The sequence below is a fragment of the Lathamus discolor genome, chromosome 6, assembly GCF_037157495.1.
Source record: "Lathamus discolor isolate bLatDis1 chromosome 6, bLatDis1.hap1, whole genome shotgun sequence".
Lineage (NCBI taxonomy): Eukaryota > Metazoa > Chordata > Aves > Psittaciformes > Psittacidae > Lathamus > Lathamus discolor.
In genome coordinates, this window is record NC_088889.1 from 17,503,341 (window position 1) to 17,525,731 (window position 22,391).

Here is a 22,391-nt window from a genome sequence, read left to right on the forward strand (position 1 = left end):
TGCAAGGAGAAGCTGAGTTAAATGTGTGTGTCTCTGTATAGCTGTGGGTTTCCTTTACAGTAAGAGTTTCCTCCTAAATCAGCTTAACATGAAATGGTGTTTATGGAGGGTAGGTTAAAATCATTTGCCCATTGAATGGCTGCAACAATTCTATTCAGCCAGCAGGGGAGGGAGAAGATCTTTGTAGCTGCTGTTGTTTTTCTGATGAATAATTATGCCACCTCCAGCTGTCTGCCAAAGACCTTTTCTTTAAAAGCCATATGTCCTCTCTAATAAAGCTCACATCACACCTCCTTCAGGCTGCCCTCATTCTGCTGTACTGATCCCTGACTTCATTTGGTTCATGCAGTAGTACAGCTGTAGGATGATGGCTTCCTTAAGCTGATGCTTAGAGAAAATATGGCCCAGAGAAAAAGGAAAGATTGTCTGCAACAGCCTGAGCCTGTGCCTCTGTGATTCCTGGAATGTTACTCATTGGATAGCTCATATGGGTTTTCTTTTTAAAAAGCTCTTTAAAGGGTTGCTGGAATCCAAGTTACTTTAGATCTGCCATAAAGTGGCAGTGTTTAAGGGCACTCCCCCTAGACTGATCATTTTTACATTCTGAAATCTGTCAACTGTACCTTCAGGCACTGCCAATTCAAGTAAATACAAAAATAGTAGTCACAACACCTCAGGGCATGATTTCGTCAGATCTTCTACCCTAAGCAGGTCTGACCTGCTCCTTATTTATCTGGGAGGCCTCCAGAGAACAGAAAGAATACAGGAAGGGGCAGATCTTGCGAGGCAGCTGGAATTTCTTGCCAGTACAAATCATACAACATCTCTGGGAATTTAAACCTTCGTTGTTTAAAAAATAGCGCTGCTTCTGCTGTGACCGACCTATTTTGGTGCTGAAGCAGCGTGTGAACTAGAGATGCTACCCTCCAAAAGGGATTTAAAACTGAGATTCTGAAGTTCTTTTCTCAAATTCAGGTTGTTAACTATGGCCACATTCCATCTCGAGGCAATGAATTACATACTGTTTCCAATAGTCTTGAATGTCAAAATTATTCTTCACACCTCCTACTAAAGCACACAGTCATTGCCATATTCCACTGCAGACAAGGCTGTATTCAGTGAGGAGTCTTACATACACAGTTAGCAAAGGAGTTGAAATCAGACAGAAATATAAAGTTCGTTTTCTGTTTATTCAGAATGAAGCTGAAATCCAAGCAAAATCTAGGGACTGCAAAAGCCTGCATGGCTTCTCAACTGATCTGTCCAAGCAGACCCTTGTACTTGTATGAAATCCAGTTGCGTGAAATTCTGACCTAGATCCCCTACAACATTGTCACCTTGCAATGACACTAGTCATTCCACAGATTCCCACAGTTCCCCTGTAGATAAACCAGCTGTCTCAAGACTATTCTCCAAAGCCTGCCCACATTTCCTCCTTGAGGGTTCCTAATTTTGGCCTCTTTTCATTACACTGAAATTGGTAGGCATTTTATATTTTTTATAATTCTGCCTCTGACTATGTACTTTAAACTGAAACACTTTCCTAGACAGGGACTGACCAATTCAAAATGCCTAACTTTCTTAGAAAAATGGCAAAAAGAGCTGAAAGAGAGAGGAACTCCTTTAAATTGAGAAGATGGTCTTGGGAACGCATTCGCCTGCTATGGGAGCTTTCTACTTCAGACAAAGAGCTTTAACTGTGAACAAAGGTCTTAAATAGGAATCTACCCCAATGGTATCATGAATCATTGTTTGGTAGAAATTTCTTACAGTGAGGCACCACTGTGCTGTACTTTAAAGAATGTGGTATAAATGTTGCTAAAATACTGTCAGCTGGGTGTTTGGATATTCTAATTTTAGCCTTGTTTATTATGTTCCATCTCTATGGTGGTTTCAGACAATTCTTGTACCAGCAATGCTAGCAAATTCCTCTATTTCAGACATACCTTGTGGTCACTGGGACATTGCTGATGCTTCTCTGTTTGACTTCTGTATGGACACGTTCACACAGTTAGGTCCTGCAATATGAAAGCGGATGATGCTTTTAGAAACACTAACCAAATTATCCTTAGGAGGAAAATTAATTGTAAAACTGCAGTCTGTTTCCAACAATGGGACCATTAAGCCATTCCAATTGATCTTTCAGCCATGATGAAGCAGCTGCAAGAGGTTAGGATAGTGAGACTGTGGCCCACATAGCTGCCAAAAACGTACAGAAGAAAGCTGTGTAGAGACAATTTCTAGACAACAAAGAAATGGAGTGGAATTGAAGATGCTGTTGTTCTAGTGGCAATTTACAGAAGGTTGCTATCAACAAGTTGGTAAGAGTTCTTTCTTCTTAGCTGTCACAGGATTTCTTTGGCTGCATGGATCTATTTTAAATGGCTTTCCCCTTTCAGCACTCCTTAATAATAAGATACTTATGTAAGTGCTCTTCTTGGGAGAGAATCTCACTTTGGTCTGCTTGTTTTGTCTTGAGAAAACCACAGGGCTCAGAGAGCACATCAGAAGAGTTTACATACTCAGAAGGTGTAGCAGGCATCTGAGAAACTGCATGGGCAGGATTAATAGGACTGTGAGCTTCATGGTTCAGCTGTTTTCTTATCAGTAATTGGCATCCTCCACCCAGTGAATTGATCTCTTCCTAAGTAGCACTGTGAAGTACTACAGAGAACTGTATTAGTCATAAGGATAGTTGGGGAAAAAAAAAAAAAAACCCAAGAAAAAGCAAAACAAAACAACCCCCAAACCTTTATTCCTCTTTCTCAGCTTTTGAGGGCAAGAACTATACTCTCCCACGCTGAGAGAGAGGGAGTGATTTTGCCTGTCCCACAAGCTGCTGGGCAGGGTGTATCCCGAAAGGGCAGGTGGATCCGGGAGTGTGTTTGGTGCCAGGGCCATGATAAAAGTGGTGCGGGCAGCAGCCTGGCATGCAGCTGGGGCTGCATCATGTGCTGTGTGCAGTGATCCTGCCAGCACAGCAGAGAGAGGTGGTCTCTTGCTATGTAACCTTCCTGATGGTAAATCTGTGCCTGGGCTGTATTGAAACTCTAGAGAGCATGTTAGTTGTTTTTGTTAAAGGTTGCATTTGAGTGGAGAGTAGGGATAATACACAGGACTGAACCTCACACAGTAATTTCATAGCAATCCCTTAGCATGCAAGGCTCAGTCTAGTGTGACTTCCCTGCTAGAAAGGGAGTGTGGTCTGTGGAAGGATCTGGTTCTTGTTTAGAAGTTTGTTTAAAAGCTGTGCAAATAGTAGGTAAACTGTCACCAGGTGCTAACATGGTGGCAACATGTTCTTTGGAGTCCTGCAGTTGTTGAAAGCCACTTGACTGTAATTAAAAGCAAATCTAGCACAACCTCTAGACAGGCTTTATAAGATTATCTACCTTGCAGTGAAACCAGGCTAACAAATATTATTGTAGAATGAATTTCTACCTTCTATCACCCTTGCAAGTAAGCCTACTTCTTAATTCTCATATGAGATAATGAGAGAATAAAACACATTTATTCCCATTTATGACAACATTCTGAACTCAGATAAACCCCCTTTTAACCAGGTTGTAATTACAGGGTAATGTTGTGGGAAAAAAATCAAGACTTAAAATTAGTCAAAGATTCTTAATGCCTAAATAGCAAGTATATATTTTAACTATTGCTTTCTCAGGAAATCAAAAGGTAGGTGCACTTCTCTCCTAGGCTGATAAATTACACAGAAAATTGACTTTTGTCTTTTCCTTTTCTTCTTGGAGCCAAACCTTCTGCTTTGGACCCTGTATCCAATCCACAGTAAGTAGTGTGTCAGCAGGATCCAGAAATTGGGGTTGAAATGCTGCTGTCTCACTATAGATCCTGAGACAAGAAATCAATAGGAAGAAGTAAATAAACATTGGTAGTGAGCCACCAAGGCCTAGTTTGTCAATCTTATTCTGAAAACAAATGTTGTATCCAGCATGGAAAGAGAACTACTAACCCTTGTAATTGTCAAGCGAGTGAATCAGTGCTTTTCTTATTTTCTGATTGTCTTATTAGCTACTTACCTCATACTGTTATCATACTGTGACAATTATGCTAATGAGAAATTACAAGGAAGTAGCAATCATAAGCTCGTTCCTGGACATAATAAATTTCATCCAATATTGGATAAATTTGAAACTTTCTGTTTAACCCCTTGTCCTAAGTTATGTTCTCATAAAGAGTAGGAATTCTCTTGATAACCAATATAAAAATTATAATTTTAGGTATCCCACAAAAGATGCCTGGAGGGAAAGTGAAAAGCTTCATTCCCATGAATGAGAAGAGAGACTAAAGAGCTACTAATGGTGCAAAGTATGCCGCAATAATATTCTTTGAAATGGCAACATATTGAAGTATTTTTGTTGCAGGCTTCAGTGTTTTGTTACCTTTTTGAGGAACTTCATGCTCTTCTGATATCACATGTTAAAAGTGTGCTCATAAGGCTTATCAAGAAACTGTGATTAGTTTATCCGAGTATTTGGTAAAACCTATGTTCTACTGTGTACCACATATAGCACTACCCTGATTTTGCAAATGCCTTTTCAATCCACTGGAGTGTGGCATGAAGTAAAGAAATATGTTGCTGTATATGATTACAAGATCATTCTCAGCCATGTCCAAGTAAAACAGCCATATCTTTAATATCCATACCTAAGATGGCCAATAAGATTAATTTGCCACAAGAGTTTCCGCAATAGCCTGCAGTGGTAAGGAAGACACTTGACTGTGCAAATATATAAAGAGTGTGTAGAAAAACTCAATTTAAGTACTGGCTGGCTGAAATAATGGTTACAGTTTGAAGTTGGTCTCTTCCTGTTTATCACTGATTTCTTTGCCTCAGTCTGACATTACAAAATTACAAGAGAGATAGTGGTGGAAATAGGTTCATCTCCAATCTTGTGATTCAATGCCCACTCTCTTAAATATTTTATCTAAAATTGTTCACTCTTCACTGATGTTATGCTCTATTTCTCCTAGAGCACACTCTTTTCCTGTACAGACAGTAATACCCATCCTAAAGAAGTACTGTAAGTCAAAAATGGAGTGCAGAAGATAAGCTAGTTACTTGCTGCATTGCACAGGTTCTATGCATAGATGAGTCTATTGTTCTTGCTTTCTATCCAGATACGTTTGTGTCCCTTAAAAGCTAATAATAGGGCTTTTTTCCTTTGTTAATAATGCTTATGACTGGGTTTATTATCAATTTTGCCTTCAGGTGTAGATGGATTCCAATAATATTGTTTCCTCGTTTTGTGTCATTTAAATAGCTAAGCAATGAAATTTAATTATCCTCCCAAGCGCATGATATTCTTTCACTTACTCTGCTGGATGCAGACCAGAAAATCCCATGATGAAGTGCTCTTGTGCTAACTGTACCAAAGTAGGTTATTGTAATATTCATGCTTTGTTTCTTCGGTTTCATTTTTGCTTTAACACACACCCACCCCCCTCCAAACCTCTGTCACTTTGTAGCTGGTCTGATGAATTCTAGAAGTGAGGCTGGGGAAGTAACCATATAAGCCTCCACAGCATCCAGCCTCTCACACAGGGGCACTGTTTAATGAGAATCATTACTATGAGGCTGAGGCTAATCTGCCCAGATTTAATCAATGGCTCCTAAACAGAAGCATAAAGGTTTTTAAAGCGTTTACTGCAGCCTTCAGACACATTATTAATGAATGTTATCCCTCTTGCCTCCCTTTTGTAGAGAAGTGAACGGCTTTTATGTAACGTTCATAAAACAGCTGATGGAAGAAAGCATGCTTCATAATCCTTATCATTACAGTATCACAGTATATTTACAGTTAACACATCCAAAACAATCTTTTGACAGCTGTATTTGTAATTTTAGTTTTTAATGGTATTTTGGCAAATTATGTAGTTGAAACAGGCATCATAGTTTCATTTTTCTTCTGAGCCTACTGTAAATGGTTAGGTTTGTCATGCTTGGCTTTATCCCTAAAGGGTAAAGGGAATGCCCCCTCTCCATCCATGCTAATCCTCTGTAGGTTTTCGGTTGGTTTTCCCCCCTCTTCTTTCCCTTCACCCTCTTTTTTTTTTTTTTTTTTTTCTTTCGTATCTCAATCTTGTTTGACAGAGTGAAAAAAGGCTCCTCTGCAAAATGCTGCTTGCAGTCTTGTGTTTCCAAATGCACTATCTGCAACACTAAAGCTAAAAATGGTTTATTTGTTTATACTGGGGAGAGAGAGCACCATGGCTGGGGTTTTGTGTCCATCCCTTCTCCCTACTTTCCCACTGGGGAAACAAAAAACAGATCATCTACATCTGCTTTGAGTCAGTCACTTCTGACTTCTGGTTTTCCAAAAATAGCCAAATGCTGCCATTGGTTCACTAACTGTCAGGGAGAAAAACACTGTGGAGACTGTGGCATGAATGCAGCCTCTTGAAAACGCCAGCCCAAATGCACGCTTCTCATGAGTCATGACTGAGTGCTTGGGTTGCTTCATTCCTGCAGTATCTCTGCAGCAGAGACCCAGAAGGTGCTGTTGCCCCATCTTGTATCTGCTGGAATGGCACAGTAAGTTGTTTTCAGGACAGAACCCGTGTGGGATCCTTCTGCACCATGGCAACAGTATCATCGCATACCCTCAAAGCTCCTTCCTCCCAAATATGACTGGAGAAGGTAATTTCGTGAGGGATCCTCAGTGTTACTCATTCATGGGTTTTGAAGGAAGAAACCTTCCCCTTTTCTCCTGCTTGACAGCACTCTGAAAACTCCTTCCCTAATCTGTCCCTTTCTGTCTTAATGTGTGACTTTTGTGATGTGCTTATTTAGTGGGAAAGCTTGAAAAGTCTGGACTCGGTGAACTAGTGACCTGTAAAAACAGGTGGATGGGGAAGCTGGGACTTCACTTTGTGAGAAGCTTGTGGTGTACCCATGGCCTGCTGTGTAGTGTCCTCCTTCCTAATACACCTGTGGGACTCTGGCTCTGTATGTCCAGAAACAACAAACCAAACCCTCTAGTGGGGACAGATCCGTAAAGGTTTTGGTAAAATACGTGACAGTAAAAGGGAGGACTCTTTACCCCAGTAACAACTGACACGACGGGAGGTAACGGCCTCAAGCTGTGCCAAGGGAGGTTTAGATTGGGTATTAGGAAAAATGTCCTCACTGAAGGGGTGGTCAGGCACTGGCACAGGCTACCCAGGGCAGCGGTGGAATCATTGTCCCTCTGAGTGTTCAAAAACCGTGCAGATGAGGCCTCTAGTGACATGGCTTAGTGGTGGACTTGGCAGTGCTTGGGTCAAGGTTCGATTTGATGATCTTTAAAGTCTTCTCCAGCCTAGCCGGTTCTATGATTCTATGGCTCTGCAAACCGGGAGGTTGATATTTTGCTTTAATTTTAAATAATTGCAAGTATACAATGGGACTATGGCCCCTGCCGCCATGCCTCACCAGGAAGGAGGACCTCAGAGCACTCAGAGAAACCCGCCGTGTGACACTTGTTTCTCCCTACATTCCCGAGCACCTGACAAGGTGTGCAGCCCGGGAGCCACGCTGGCCAGGCCGCAGGCGTGAGCCCGTGCCACGGCGCTCCGGGCAGCCCCGGCCCGCCGCCCCCCCACAGGCGGCCCGGGCGCCTCAGGGTGACCCCGGCCGGCGGCACCAGCCAGCCACGCCGCCAGGGGGCGCTGCGGCGGCCGTGCCCGTCTCGGGGCGGTCGGCCGCGCAGGTGCAGTCGCTGTCGTGCCCGCCCCCGCCGCGTGGTCCCTCCCTGGCGGGAGCGCGCGGGGCGGGCGTCCCCTGCCGCAAGGGCTGCCGGTCTATCGGCGGCGCGGGGGCGGGCGGCCGGCCCGGGGCCCGGACATAAGATGGCGGCGGCGTTGCTGGGGAGGCGGTGGCGGTGGTTGCGGCCGTGCGGGCTGTCGCGGAGCGCGGGCGGTGCGCGGCTCTGCCCGGGCTCGCAGGGCGGATAGAGCCGGGGGGCCGCCTCGGCGGAGCGGGGCCGCCATGGGCTCCCAGGTGCTGCAGATCCTGCGCCAGGGCGTGTGGGCGGCGCTGAGCGGCGGCTGGTACCAGGACCCGCACCAGGGCGCTGGGGTCAACGCGCTGCACCTCTACCTGTGGCTCTTCTTGCTCGGCTTCCCCTTCACCCTGTACATGGTGAGCGCGGGCCGCCGTCCTCGGGGCAGCGGTGTCGGCCTGGCTCGCGGGGGGCAGCGCGCCCCGGCGGCAGCGGGGAGGCCCGGGCGATGGGGGCGGGGGGAGCGGCAGGGGCCGCGGGGCCGTCGCTCGCGCGCCCCCTGCCCGCGGCGCTGCCGCTGCCCAGAGCGGGGCCGCCCCGGGGCCCGCCTGCCTGCCGTTTGCCGCGGCCCGCGCCCGCCGCCCTGCGCCGTGTCCCGCGGCGGGGCCGGCGGCCGCGATCGAGGCGGGCCCTCGGAATACGCCCCGGGCTGCGGCGTTTCGGGAGCGCGGACGTGTTACCGGGAAGATGCGGGTGGGTGCTGGCGGGGCGCGGGGGGGCTTCGATCCCTGGCGCTTGGCCTTCGTTTGTTTATTTTTGTGGTTGTTTTGCTTCCATGAAAATCGGGCATAACTCTGCTGGCTTCCACGGCAGGTCTGCTGGTGGTCCACAGCCAGTCCAAAAGCACAGCCTCTGTGGCAGCTGGTGAATCCAGCCAGTATTTCTGGCTGGCAGCTCTATCCCTTTCTCTTCTGGCTTATGAGGCTGGTGGAGCTATGTGCTTCAGGGTCCGTAATCGGAAAGTTTATTTGGCTATAGTGTAGCGTGCTGGCTGGCAGCATTTTGGACTCGGTGTTACTGATAAGATGCTACTTAAGCTTTTTTTGCCTGTGTCCAGACTTCAGTATACTTGGTTTGGGAGAATTCCTGTTGAACGCGTGTTTGTATCGGATACTTAAGTCAAAGCTGTTGAAATACTAACCTTTAAACCTAGAAACTTTCCTGACATTTGGACTTGAAACAAATATATGAGAGGTATGATCAGTAATGGGAGGAAGGGGCAGCTTCCTGTTGGCTGGTGCTTTTTCTCTGTAACTTGTGTGTAATTTGCGAAATACTAATATTTCACTTCAGATTTCTCAATAGAAAGGTGTGAACCTGTTAGGTGTGACCAGTTTTGAGCACGAGGTAGAATGTAACTTGCAAGTCTGCCAGGTTCAGCTGCTGTGTCAAAGTAGAAACCGCCTTGTGGAAAAAAAGTGAGCTAGTGAATGAAACCTTGGAGGAAAAGCTGTGAGTACAGTTGCAGAAGTGGAGACCTCTGGGGTCAGGCATTTGCTTTGTTAAAAAGCAATTTGTAAGACTGTAGTATGAAACACTTCAGACTAAGAAATAGCTCATGTGGAAGAGGAGGTTTCAGCCCTGTATAGTTGGGTTTTAATTCATATTATCATGTCTTGGAAAAGGTAGCTCCAAGGCTTTTTGTTTGAGAACTTCAGACTGCTGGCAAGGAAACAGCAGGCTGAGACAAATGGCTTTTAAAACCAAAGTTAATGTGACAACAGCTAGATAAAACTTTCAGATCCTCTCTATAAAAACTGCGAATCTGTTATCTGTTCATCTTTCCTTTTGGTTTCAAGTGTAGTTTGTTGGTTTTTTTCCTTTTCAGAAGTACTGTTCTTTTGCTTTGACAGTTGATTTAATTAGTAGTGCCTTGCAGAGAGAGCTGTTCAGAAAGGTGTGGTGAGCCATATCCTGCATGCGCAGGAGACTTCTGAAGGGGTCTGATCTGTACTGTACATAGGTCTTATCACAACTGATATATCTGGACTAGCATTGGAGTCTCCTGCTCCTCTTAAAGTGACAGTTAGGCTTCAGTTGCCCATACTATGGGGTGGTAAACTTAAGTGTTGCTTTTTCCCTTTTCCTTTGCAAAGGGAAGAAGACAGGTAAAAGCAGGCTGATTTGGGTTTTGTAGAGATCAGAGAAATTAAATTCTCTTGCTTCATAGCTCTGGACAAGTTAAAGATGCATCAACAAGTGCCAACTTCCCTGAGAATAAGTAGGGAGATTAGTCACAAGTTGAAGCAGATTGAATCATATTTGGCTGTTTTCCCTCTTTCCACCCTCTGCAGTTTAAGTGTTGTCTAGACATAAACTAAACAGGCAGAACTGTGATGGTCATCTTAGCTCTTTAGCACCTCTTAAGCTCTTTTTCAGAACAAAAAGCAGTAAATGTTGCATTGCTGTAGGACATACATAAATAAACAGAACTTGCTTAAAAAGTCTTAGGTAACCATAATCTGAATTCAGAGCATGGCTCACTGGTGTGTAGGAGGGAGTTTCTAAGCTAGCTTCAGATGGTAGCTAGCTGGCAGACAACCCTGTGTGTTTAAAAAACAAGGTGTATATAGAAAGACTTAGAATGCTGGCAGGTTTTATATTACTTACACAACTTCCTCACATAAGGAATTTCAAGAGCACCTTGTTACTTTGATGCATTGGGGCAGCAAAAGATCCCCTAAGAACTAAAGGCTGAATGCATTTTACAGTAAGCTAATAACATTTTTGCAAATGTTATTTAACCCCCAGCAGGAATGGAACACTTAATCTCTTTTAGGTATGGTAATTTAGATGCATTTATTGCTTAAAGACTTGGTTTATTGCACCCAACCTTGCTGATCTTTAATATGTACATTCCTTCTATTTATCCTTTATTTTCAGAATGGAATCTGGTAATGGTTGTGGTCAGCAAGCGATACCCTAAATCTGTGTGTTTCTTTTCATGTGTATGCCAGTGCTTTTTAAGGTTGATGGGTTTAATGTGTGATGCAAACCGACCAAAGAAACTAGTAGTAGAATTCAGCTAGTGTTTCTTCCTTAGTCCCTCATCTGCCTTCTGAGCACATGAAAGTGAGATCTGTACCCTGTGTGAAGGACAGACATATGAATAAATATATCTGTATTGCAGATTCAGATACTTTTCTTCTCGTGTGTTTTTTTTGTTTCTTTTTCATACACTTAACCTGCCTTTGTGGGAAATTTGGCAAAAAAGAAAAGATAATGAAGAATTTGAGGTGTAGAGGAAGAGAAATGTCTGCTTGAGTGAAGCTGCTTGAGTCTGTACTCTTGGTTCTGTGACTTGGCAGCATGCGTGCAAAAATACTGTTTCTAGACTAGTTAAATCTATCCTGTTTGGATATCTGTATTCAGTAACAGACTAAACTGTGCGTGTTGATCTGCATATCTGTTGTAAGAGCTGATCCCTGTTTTTACACTAGTCTGAAACTCAAGTTGGGAAAAGAAAACATGCTACAATATGGGGAAACTCTACAACTAGGTTGTAAAACACAGTGGTAGAATTGGAAAAAAAATACCCTGAGTGCAGAGGCCGGTGTTAAGCATCAGTGCTGCAAGGGGGAGAGGAAGAAAGGAGACTGCCAAAGCACTTCCCCTAGTCGGAATGCTGTTGCAGCCTCACCACGTGCACAGGAGGGGGTGAAGTCTTGGCTCCAGTACTTGGGGAACTTTGCCAATGACTAGAGAGGAGCCAGGGACTGTACCTTGCTTGGGATTATGGGCTCGTATGTATCTACAGAATTTGTCTGTCAAAGTCAAGCTCATTTGGGCAACAGTTCACTTAATAGGCAGTTGATTTCCTGACTTGTGTACATAGTTACACAAATAGGTCATGTAAATGTAGCTTCATGTGAAAGTCTCTTTCTGATGAAGTTTCTGAAATAGGTGCCATTTCTTAAACATTTAGTTTAAGTTGGATATGTAATGAGAATCCTTGGTATCCCACATTGCTCTGAGCCACATCTAGGTTCTTGGCTATGCAAGTTTCACTTGTACACATTGAGGTTTCAGTCAAGAACTAGATAACTTATAACTGAATGTGCTTCTGATAACAGCAGTTCTTCAGGGCTCTGACTGTTCATAAACAAAAAACGGTGACAAATGCCATCTGCTGTTTCTTGATCTTTCCTCTTCACCGGTATGAATGTTCCTATAAAATACTGGTCTCAGAATGCTTGAACTTGAAAGTATTTTACAAGACAACTGTTGCTGTTTAATGAATGTTTGATTAATATCACTTTTACGTAAGGACTTGCAATCTGATTTGGATTGGGAGACTTTCCTATGAATGTTTTCAGAAGGTAACACCTACGCATCTCTCTTTTTGAAAATAATCTGGAAACTTCATTGTATGTGTAGTGTCTAGCTAAAGCTAGCTGTGATTAGGCAAGATCTATATAGCCTTTGTTTCTTCATAAATATGTAGCACAGCCTGTGATCAATGAAATTCCTTGTGGTTTCTGGCACTTATATATTTGAAATGTTGAATCAAGATACAGTGACCTTTGAAGTTCAAATGGGAATATTTTAGCCCTGTAACTAGTGGTCTGAGGTTTCTTTTCTGTTTCAGGTTGACCACTGGAATCTAGGAGTGCTTAAAACGTTTTTATACCCACTCTTTCACAAAAATTGTGCTGTGATACAACTGAGCTGACCTAATAGCCAGCAGCTTTTAGAAGAAACAGTCCCACTTCCCAGATGTGCAGTCTTACTTTTGTCCATGTGTATAGTGTGGATTTCATAAATTGTCTTTAAAGTTTTAAATTAGGAAAGTAATTCCTGAGGGGAAAGGTGGTAGAAAAAAAATCAGTATCCTTCCCCTCTGTCTTTGAGAGTACTGCTTAACTTTGCTTAGAGAAATACTTCCAGCTATGAGTTTATCTAATGATTTGGTGTGTTCAGCTATTAGATGACTGAAGTTTTCAGCAGAGTGTAATTAAAGCACGCAGTTTTTGTGTGGTCATGTCTAGCTCTTTTTTTCTCTCCTGTAAGAGCTTCAGTTGTGACTTTTGCTGTTCAGTGTATGTTTTCCTTTGGTGCTTGTGGAAGTGGCTAGATAAGTGCAGTAAAATGGGATGTTCTCTGAAATGCTGTTGCAGCTACAGACTTGTAGCCAGCTGGTGTCTGCTGACAAGCTCTAACCTGAGCTTTTTAGTCTGTTGTGCCTAATAAACATGCTTTGCTACTTGTGGAAAGAATTAAAATGAGATGTAGTTGCAGATCTGTAGGATTTAGGTTTGTATTACAATTGTGAACATGGTATTGTATAGGATACTCAGTTATGCTGGTGAGAGACCTGTCCTTCAAATGTGGTAAAATGTCAAGCACAGTTTAAAATGCTGATCTTGCATTAGCTTGTCTTTGCTTGTAGAGAGAAGACCCTAAGTGGAAGTTGAATGCTTTCAGTTTTGGCAAAGAAAGCTAGAGAAGGCACAAGTGCTTTAGGTTAGGTTGCAGTGACTCTTCCTTTTGAGACTGGAATGCAGATGAATTACTGGTACCATGAGTAGCACATGATCAGATGGCAGAGCATGGTGGACATACTAAATTTTTTTCTATTCCCAGAGTATATACCGTCTTCAGAGAGGAGTCAGAAAGAATGAAAAGTAGCAAGTTATCTTATTTTTAGCCTTTTCCAGTCCTGTGAAAACAGGATGTGAGGAAAAAGCACTCTTTAATTCTTTATTGGGTTTGTTACAAGTGTTTTGCTGCCTTCCTCAGTTTTTCTCAAAGCTTTACTTTGCAGAACAGGATGTGTAGATTTTGGATTTTACAAAATAAACTGGGTATGTTGTGTGACCTCACTGCTGATGGAGTAGAGGGGAGAAATTGAAGAGCTGTCAAAATGGAAAACTATAGGCACATCTTCTATAGACTAAGTTTAGCTTTAGTCATCTGATGTCAAGCTGACTCTTCTGGTAATGGCTTCTGAACACAGGTACTTGTAAAGGAGAGGATAGTTGAAGTTGTATTTGTGATCAGGTAACTGCTTAGTGCATATAGGAAGCTTATACTTGTCCCAAAGGTAACGAGCCTGCCCTTGCCTGCAGGGAGTTAGCTGTCTCTGAACTTCATGGAAGTGGAAAAACTGCGTTTCTTGAAGAAACTCTTGTGTTTCTGCAGGGGTTGTATAGATGCCATAAGCATCATTGTGGCTCCTGATAGCTTACTGATGCTGTTTCCGAAAAACTTTGTTTCCTCTTTCTTGTCTTGAGGTAGTGCTTGGTAAGTGAATATCCCTATCCACTAAGGTCTTGTCCAGCTCAGCATGGAAAATCTAAGTTGGCACACTTCAGCTTAGTTTGACTTTTCTACTTTGTGTTATGTTAGGTGTTGACTTCACTTGTTTTGGAAGAAAAGGTAGGTTAAATTTGACCTACTTAACAAAAGGATTTTAATAAGTAACCTGCCTTCTGATCGATTCCAGACTCTATTATTTATACTTGTTTGGTTTTAGAAATGTCATATTGATTATTTGTTTTTGCTTACTGTCAAAAAGTGAGCAGCCAGTTTAAGGATTTGGTTTGTTCTACAGCCAGCTGTCAATACTTAGAAATGTTTATTCTTGTATCCCCTTTATTAGTATGTTTTGTTATTTGGAGATCTCTTCAAGCAATGTTTTTGCTAAACTTGCAGCTTAAATTGTATGAAGAGCACTGCCAGTTCTTCTGGGGCTAATAAAGCTCTTAAATACAGAAATATTAATGTTGTAATCAGTTCTTTTTTTTTTTTTTTTTTTAAATGGCTAAAACTAGCTTTAGGTGCAGAATAGTGAGGGCTCTCTGTCTTATTCTCCAGTCATGTTCCTTTTATGATTCTGCAAGTTGTGCTTTGGGCTTTAATTGCCATAAAAACTCTGCTCTTGCAATGGTCTGTCTAGGGAGGGAGACAAGGTGTACGAAACAAGCTGACATTCTCCTTGGGCTAGGAGGTCTAAAAAGACAGCTCATTTATTCTTCTCACTTACTAAATTAATGTTCGTGCTAGGTAACAAATGCTGTTCAGTTCCGATTGCTGTATGCCTGTGTGTATATACATACACTGTTAGAATTTTATGTCAAACTACACCATCAGTTATGGATAGTAACACAACAAAATATGAAGAGACTCTTGTTCCTTTTGCTAGGAAAGTGGTCTGTTTGTGGATGAAGACTAAGAGTTAATACCTATGTTACCCTGTTTTGTGACAGGCTAGGGAAATGGCATATTTTAAGTATGAATAAAGGTGAATTAGAGGGGTGAAGGCCTTGAAGTGAAATCCAAAGTTTAACTACTACTGTGAACACTTCCAAGTAGATATTAGTTCACACTTAATATTTGTTGCTCAAGCAATTGATCTGTAAAAGCCTTATGGGCCTTCGCAAAAGTTGCATGAGAAGTCTTGACTCTGAATGGCATTTTGAAAGTTGAATTTGGGACTGAGGTTTTTCATGTGGCTTCTGGCCACCTTTAACACAGCTGAAAAATTGTCTTCAGAACACCTGCATTGGCTGCCTTTCCATGAGCCTGTAATGGTCTAGCAAAGTAATTTTTGAGGTGTGTGGTCTTGCAGGTTACTGTAGACTGCCACTCAAATGTGTGCGCCACAGATGTAAGCAGCATTTTTTTTTGTGTGTGTGTATGCAAGTAGAGTAGATCTTGGCTTTTGTGACTGATCAGTGTTTTATCATGCAAGAGAGCTGTTGGAAGTTGACAAGCTAAGTCAGAACATCTGTGTTGGATAGTTGAGCAGGTTTTCTCCCATGCACCATGCAGCTGAATTTGCATCGATTTTTCAAAAATGGACTTGGTGCTATGAACTAGCCCTGAAATAAGGTCATACCCTGTGCTTGGTTTAGTTTTCAAATTGCTTAAAATCTTCCCTTTTTTTTTTATTCATAACAACTAATAAAAAAAACTAGGCTTGACACAAAATCTTGTTATCTATAGGTTTCCTGGTCTATTATATTCCAGTAGCCTAGAAAAATAGAACAAGAGTTGAATTGGATTCTCAAGCTCTAATGATAAGTCTGCTTAGCATGCTGCTTTGGTTCATTTTTAGTCCAATTGTTCCTTTTCTTTTTTTTTTCCTATATTACTAGACTTCTATCAATCTCCACACAAAGTTTGACTGTAGGGAGTGTGTGTTTAAACCTTCATTTTTTTTCTTTAGTATGTTCAGTATTTTCTGTGTGGCTTTATGTGTTCTCATGGACATTTGACCTTGTGTTTGTTAACTGTTTCTTACTCTCTTTTGAAAGGCTCTTCCTTCTTCCATGATGATAGTAGCTGTCTACTGCCCGGTGATAGCAGCTCTCTTTATCGTTTTGAAGATGGTGAATTACCGTTTGCACAGGGCACTGGATGAGGGAGAAATTGTTGAGAGGAATGCCAGTGAGCATATGGACAGAGGAGCAAAAACAGAACAAAGCAGTGTTTCAGCCAAGAGGAAAGACAGCAATGGGCCCAGGTAAGATGCCTGCTGATGTTGGTATACTGCTTCAAATGATAAATAGTCCTGTCTTCATCATATGGGTCACTGGAATGGTGGTTGAAATAAATACTGAAGAATATAGATGCAGACCTCTGGAGTTCCGAAGGACTGTTTAAGTCTGATCTTTAAAAGTGGAGTTATTCATGTATTAAGTTTGAAGTGATGGATTCATGCTAATTTCCTGGTTCCTCCCCCAGAGGAGTTCCAGAACAATATTGAAAATGCTGGAAGGGCTGAAACAATAGCATGGAAAATGTGTGCTGATTAGGTCACTAAATACTTAATGAACACAACCAGTACAAGTAATCTTATTTCAGCAGTAGACTTAATCTTAAACTCTAGCTGTTGGCAACCACATGCTACATGCTAAGTATTGTATCACTAAAAGGAATGTCTGATCAGGTCTCGGTTTGCTTAGCTTTGCAAAAGCAGGAGTCGGATACAATGCTTGACACCACCCATAGCCTTACTTCAGGGGAATACTGTCCTGTGAATTTGGAAATTCTGGAACTGCTTAGCTCAGTAATGACGATGACAGTTCTGAAGTATTGTCAATAGGAGGTGATTCCTTTCCACAGATATTTGCTGTCACCGGCATAAAAAAGCCCAGAGCTTTTTTCTCCTCTGACCAGACTCTTTGGAGAAAGAAGTGCAAAAGATGACTCATCAGCGAGGCTAGCCTAACCAGTCTCATCAGACTATGGATGTGTTAAAAGCTCTATTATCAAAGGCCCTGCCTGACTCTAGATAATTGGGACGATCTTAAGAGTTAGACTGCATGGAACAAGTCAACCTTGAATTGTTAGCTTTTAAAGACAGCCTTTCTGTTGTCTGTGAGTTTCTGGTAGTAGTAGCCAGACTGAGGCAGTTAGGATGCTGTCCTGACTTGGAAAAGGTTGTGTGTGTATTTAGAAAAGGAAAAGGAAAAAAAAGAGGCATGCACAATAAGGAAATGCAGCTGAAAGAAGCCTCTTAAGTCTGTTTATCAGGATGCTTAAAGAAAGGAAGTGTTAAAGTGATGCTCTTTAAATTGCTCAGCCTAGTGCTTCACTGTGCATATGGGATAGCTTCTCATGAGATGAGTCTTAAACTCCCTGTGTTCTCTCAGCTCAGGTACTGCTGGCAAAATTCCCTAGTGTCTTGTATTCCTTTAAAGTTGCTATACAGTAACTTCTTGTATCAATCTTTTATAACCTGCCCCTTTTTCCATGTTGTGCTTGGTAACTGAACCTGCTGACTTTAATTATGACTCCATTTAGATCACCATATACCTTACTAAAACTATTGAGCTATTTTGGCAGAATGCTTGCCTAAATGTATATTAATGCTTATTCTGTATAATAAAATTCATGAAAGTAAACTAGTGGTCTGTTCTGTTTCAATGCAACCTTGCTAATGCATGTTTCAGCTGTGATCCTTGGATATGTTGTGGTCGGGTTGTTTTGTTGGTTTTTTTTTTTGTGTGTTGGATTTTTTTTAAGCCATGGAGCTTTTGCTTCCAAAATGGTAGCCAAGACTTGACAAGGGGCTTCTTACTACTAGTACTGTGAATTACTTCTTGATGTTTCAGAAGTTCCGTTTTGCTTTATGGAGCAGTTGACGTGGGACAAGTTACTACATTGTAAGCATTTGTGAGCTCAAAAGTAGAGGTTAGTTTGATGCTGTGTGTCCTGCTTGCCAACGAAGTTTCATTAACTTTTATATGATCCTTGTTCCCACTTTCAGGTCTCTTAACTAGAACTGGGAACAAGGTCAATGCAGAAATTACGGAGTTACTTTTTGGTAAGTGGGATGTACAGTATATACTAATCTTTGCCTGGAAGCTTACAAGGACTCTGGGATAACATTCAAGCCAGTAGAGGGGATGTAGAGTGAGTGTTTAATATTGAGCTGTTACCTTCTTAGTAAGTTCAATTGAAATGCTAGTAACAATAACCACTGTCTTGGAAGAAAGTGCATATGTAGGGTTTTTTCTCCTTAAACTCTCTTCCCATAGCAGAAGATGGATATAGGGGAGCTCCAAGCAGACGTCCTACCTTTAAATATTTACATGATCAGAATATTAGTTTTGGTAGTTTAGGCTGCAGCATATGATACTAAATATTTATATAGTATGGTGTGAAAAGCTGTCCTAGAATTTTCACCCCACCATGTGCACCCTCCCTGAGACCACTTTGGATATAAGTATTAGTATTTTTAAAGGAATAAGCAGTAGTCTGGTTTCTGTTCAGTAGTTGTTCAGGATTCTGTTTAGCTTCAGAGAACTGATTTTCTTTCTTCCTGAAGATGTTTATCAGCAAAATGGTGCTTTCATGTATTTTATGTGCTATCATTTGTATAGGTTTACATGAGCTACTCATTTATCTTTGGTTTGCATTAGTTTGTGAATAGGATCAAACTCAAGGTTTTTAATTGTTTCATAGAAGTTTGGCATGCTTCAGTGAAGAAAAGCCTGCTGATCCTTAAGAAATGGCTTACTTATATTTTCTCATCCTCTGTTATAAAGCTAAAATTCTCTAGTTCATGTTTTTGAAAGAAGCTAGTCTTAATTTTGAGGTGGGAATGCGAGTTGTCTTCTGTAGTTTCTAGTGCTGTTGCTGCTTTCATACTTAAGGGAATGGTGTTAGTAATGCCTCTGTGAGGTTTCATGGAAACAAGTCATGGGGATGCGGGCTCCTAATTGCATGTAAGAAGCAGAAGGAATAGTGCAAGTGTCATCTTTGGGTATCAGTGGACGTGCTTAGATACCTGAACTCAGTTTTGCTTTTGGGATATGAATATGGCTTCTTGCTTTGAACCATAGTAGTCACTAATGCAAGAATTATAAAGCATTAACCTGGTGACACTGCTATTCCCAGTCTCCATCAGCATGGGGGAGCTATAATTGTGATGCTACATGAATTTCGTGTGTACTTCTAGAAAATAAAGCTACCAGCTGAAGAATATTGTATCTTTGAGTTATACCGTCTACTTTTAAAAAGTAATCTCTACAGTTTTTGCCCTACCTTTTTGCTCTTTCTTCTTGCAGTTTTCTGTGACTGGCAGACCTGTTCTTGAGCTTGAAGTTTTGCCCTTTTGACTGTGTAATTAGTGATTCAAGCTTTAAAGAAAACTTGTCTTAGTACTTGTACTGCAAATGCCAGACTGACAGCTACATGCTGTGGTCCTTCTGTGTTTTGAGAGCAGCCTCCTGACTAGTTATCCTGCTAGTTCAGTTTGAAATTAAGGACAGAAGAAGGTGTTTAGAAGAAAACAAAACTCTTCCATTGCTTTGCTGTGAAATCAAAATTACTCATTCCAGACTCTCTGTGAAGTTCTAGTCCAAATATGGGAATTCTTCAGTCAATCAGCTGAAGTTAAATGAACTTTAAACTCCTGAATTTATGTAGGCTTACAGCCTCTTCAGACTTCCCTTTAGTCTCCAACACACCTATGTAATACAACTGGAGGTAGTAATTTTGGATAGGACAGTTACTAGTTTTAGAAATACTAGTTTTTCATTTGGTTTGTGCAGTCTCTGGGTGCCTCTTCCATAGCAATCTCCATTGCAGAGAGCTGGACATAATTTATTCAGTTGTCTCAATTTGTGTAGTAACTTCACGTTTTTTCTTGCGAACTGAAAATTGTAGCACTTGCTCTAAGGTATGAAACCAGCAAACTGTAAGAAACTGGTTGTAATACTTAACAGTAGAAGGGAATGGCCAGAAGAGTAGCAGAAAATAGCTCCTGAAGGAGTCTGTGTGCTGTTGTAGTCCAGATACTTATGCATATGATGATTAAGTCTAGAAATCTGTGCTTTCTGTTGTTTCTGCTTTTTGTTGTTTGCTACTAGCTTTTGTTCATCCGTAAGTTTGTGAGTGCTGTCACAGAATATAGCAGCTCTGACTGGAAAGGTGGCATTGGGTTGTATTGTTGCTTATGCTTATATCTGTTGGTTCACTTTTAGACAAAATCACCTCCTTCTCCCACCCTAACTACTGGGCTAACTACCCAGTTCTGTGCATGCGAGTTTGTTTGCATTGACTTATTTTTTTTCTTCATGGGACATACTTTTTATTCAAACAGGAAAGGAATTCAGCCTTTCTGTGAAAGCCACTCTTTGTTGTATCTTCAGTTGTTATAATAGTGTACACCAAACTCAATGGTTAAGTGAGAGTTTTTCACTCTAGTCTTTAACTAACTTCAAACTGTATTTTTTTGTCATCTCTTCTGATGAAAGAAGGTTTAGGGACCTCTTGTATGATCTGTAACGGCTCCCAAGATTCTACCTTTATGTCTCTGATATAACAATAGCTTGACATGTCATGCTGTAGAATGAATGATGCTTCAGGCCTTGCAGTCTACAGACTGTTTATAATCTCCTAGATTGATGTCCCTGTATTACAATAATTATTAGGTGTTGGTCTTACTGCGTGAGAATTTTCTGTGAGGCTAGCTGTCTATTAAGTCCTGCAGTGCTTCTGTCCATTTCTGCCCACTTTTCCAGAGGAGCTTCATCTTTTAGTTTAGTCCAGCTAGAGAAGAGTTGTGCATATGTTCTTTGTCCAGCAAAATGCTGGAGTGGACTTGCCATAGCTCTGAATCATTGATTATTGGGAGGCAATTCCTTTTTTTAGGAAAAGAGCTAAGAGGGTCAGTTTCAAATTACATTGCAGTTACTTTGGTTCAGAGGTCTCCTGGTTCAAGACTGTTGAAAAGAACTGTATTGAAATAGAGAGGAAAAAGGATGCCTCAACATCTCCCTCTTTGCAGTTAACAAAGAGTGTCAGGCTGGATCCCTGAGTTGTAGTCTCCAATTCATTTCATACCCTGTTGTCCTAATGGACTGGTCCAACTTGCTTTTGTTTCATAAATGTCTTTGACAAGCTAAGTTATGTTGAATTTCAATTTGGTAACATTGATCTGGAAAATACTTTCAAACCAATAATTACTGTTGTTGAAAGGGTGAAATTAGTAGGATGTGATAATACATATATTGTACTTCAAAATATTTCTTGGTAGGAACTGTAAATTATCTGAAGGGAAACAGACATGGAGTATACCACGACCCGGTGTGTCTCTGCCTTTCCAATAACCTTTACCGAAAGTGTGTAGTCTTCTTTAACCCATCCTAATTTCTGCTTCAAGATCCAGCCTATTGAAAAGACCTGTAGTAATTACTCTCTATTTAGACCTATTATTTAGTTCTGTTTAGTAATCCTTCTATTGACTGACTTTTTTCAGAGAACTGCAATCTGACAGATGATCTGAAAGTTACATTAGGTACCTATGGAGAGAATTTAATATGTCGGCATTTCAAATATTTTGCAGCTCTTAAGTCTTCACGGTTTGTATTGGCTGATGACCCTGGACTTTAAGAGGCAGCAGCTGCTGTGACAGTATATAGGGTGCTCCAGCTCTGACTGTGCTTCCTGTGTCAAATGGGCAGTATTCATTTGTGATACTGGGATATATTTGAGTCCCTGGTATTTAAAAATTGTTCTGAAGTCTCACTCAGTGTAGACAGACAAAAATCCAGTTTAGCTGGTAGGTTAATGTTCTTTTTATATTTCCTTTTTAATGTTTCTGTCAGTGATCCTGGTGGAGGGATTGAGATGTCAGAGTTCATACGAGAAGCAACTCCCCCTGTTGGCTGTAGTTCACGAAATTCTTATGCTGGGATAGATCCAAACAACCAGGTAAGAATTAAAGCTACTGCAATTGCTGCTTTAGTACTGCTGGCTTTGCAACCTGTTGAGTAATCCTTGCTTGTTTGTTTGTTGTTGCCTAGTTTTTTTTGTTGTGTTTTGTTTTTGTTTTTTTTTTCCTTCATTACTTCCTTTAAATTTTCTCAGGATAAACAGCTTACCTTTCTGTATTTATTAACTGCTTTATTAGGGTTGCATTACATTCTCTGAGCTTCATAGCTCTTGCTTATCCCATCTTGCATTTTATGAATGGCTGGGTTTTATAAGGCAACCTACTGTCCCATCAGAAAGAACTCCCTTTTGCTGTTAGCTTTCTTCTGATTTAGTAAATGAAAATGGCTCAGAGCATTGTCTGATAAGTACCAAGACCCTGTGTGGTGGGCTTCCCTCTTTCTTTTAGTATCAGTGAGCCATTAGACAGCTCAA

At 41.4% G+C, this 22,391-nt stretch overlaps 1 protein-coding gene and 1 long non-coding RNA gene across 8 annotated transcripts in view; both read left to right on the forward strand.

Moving 5' to 3' along the window:
• Positions 1-2,756: 2,756 nt before the first annotated feature.
• On the forward strand, positions 2,757-4,368 carry LOC136016845 (uncharacterized). Its single transcript, XR_010613724.1, has 2 exons — positions 2,757-3,020; positions 4,245-4,368. It is a non-coding gene; the product is annotated as an uncharacterized LOC136016845 (long non-coding RNA).
• Positions 4,369-7,827: 3,459 nt separating this feature from the next.
• PCNX1 (pecanex 1) overlaps positions 7,828-22,391 on the forward strand; it is a 91,181-nt gene continuing 76,617 nt past the window's right edge. For 6 of the 7 annotated variants that reach the window (XM_065685931.1, XM_065685932.1, XM_065685934.1 and 3 more), the window contains exons 1-3: positions 7,828-8,146; positions 16,046-16,254; positions 21,851-21,956. In XM_065685931.1, the coding sequence (XP_065542003.1) occupies positions 7,994-8,146; positions 16,046-16,254; positions 21,851-21,956 (468 nt within the window). In that variant the 5' untranslated portion in view covers positions 7,828-7,993. Of the gene's footprint in view, positions 8,147-16,045; positions 16,255-18,000; positions 18,061-21,850; positions 21,957-22,391 lie in introns of those variants that run through there. The other variant, XM_065685937.1, reaches the window with a different exon arrangement.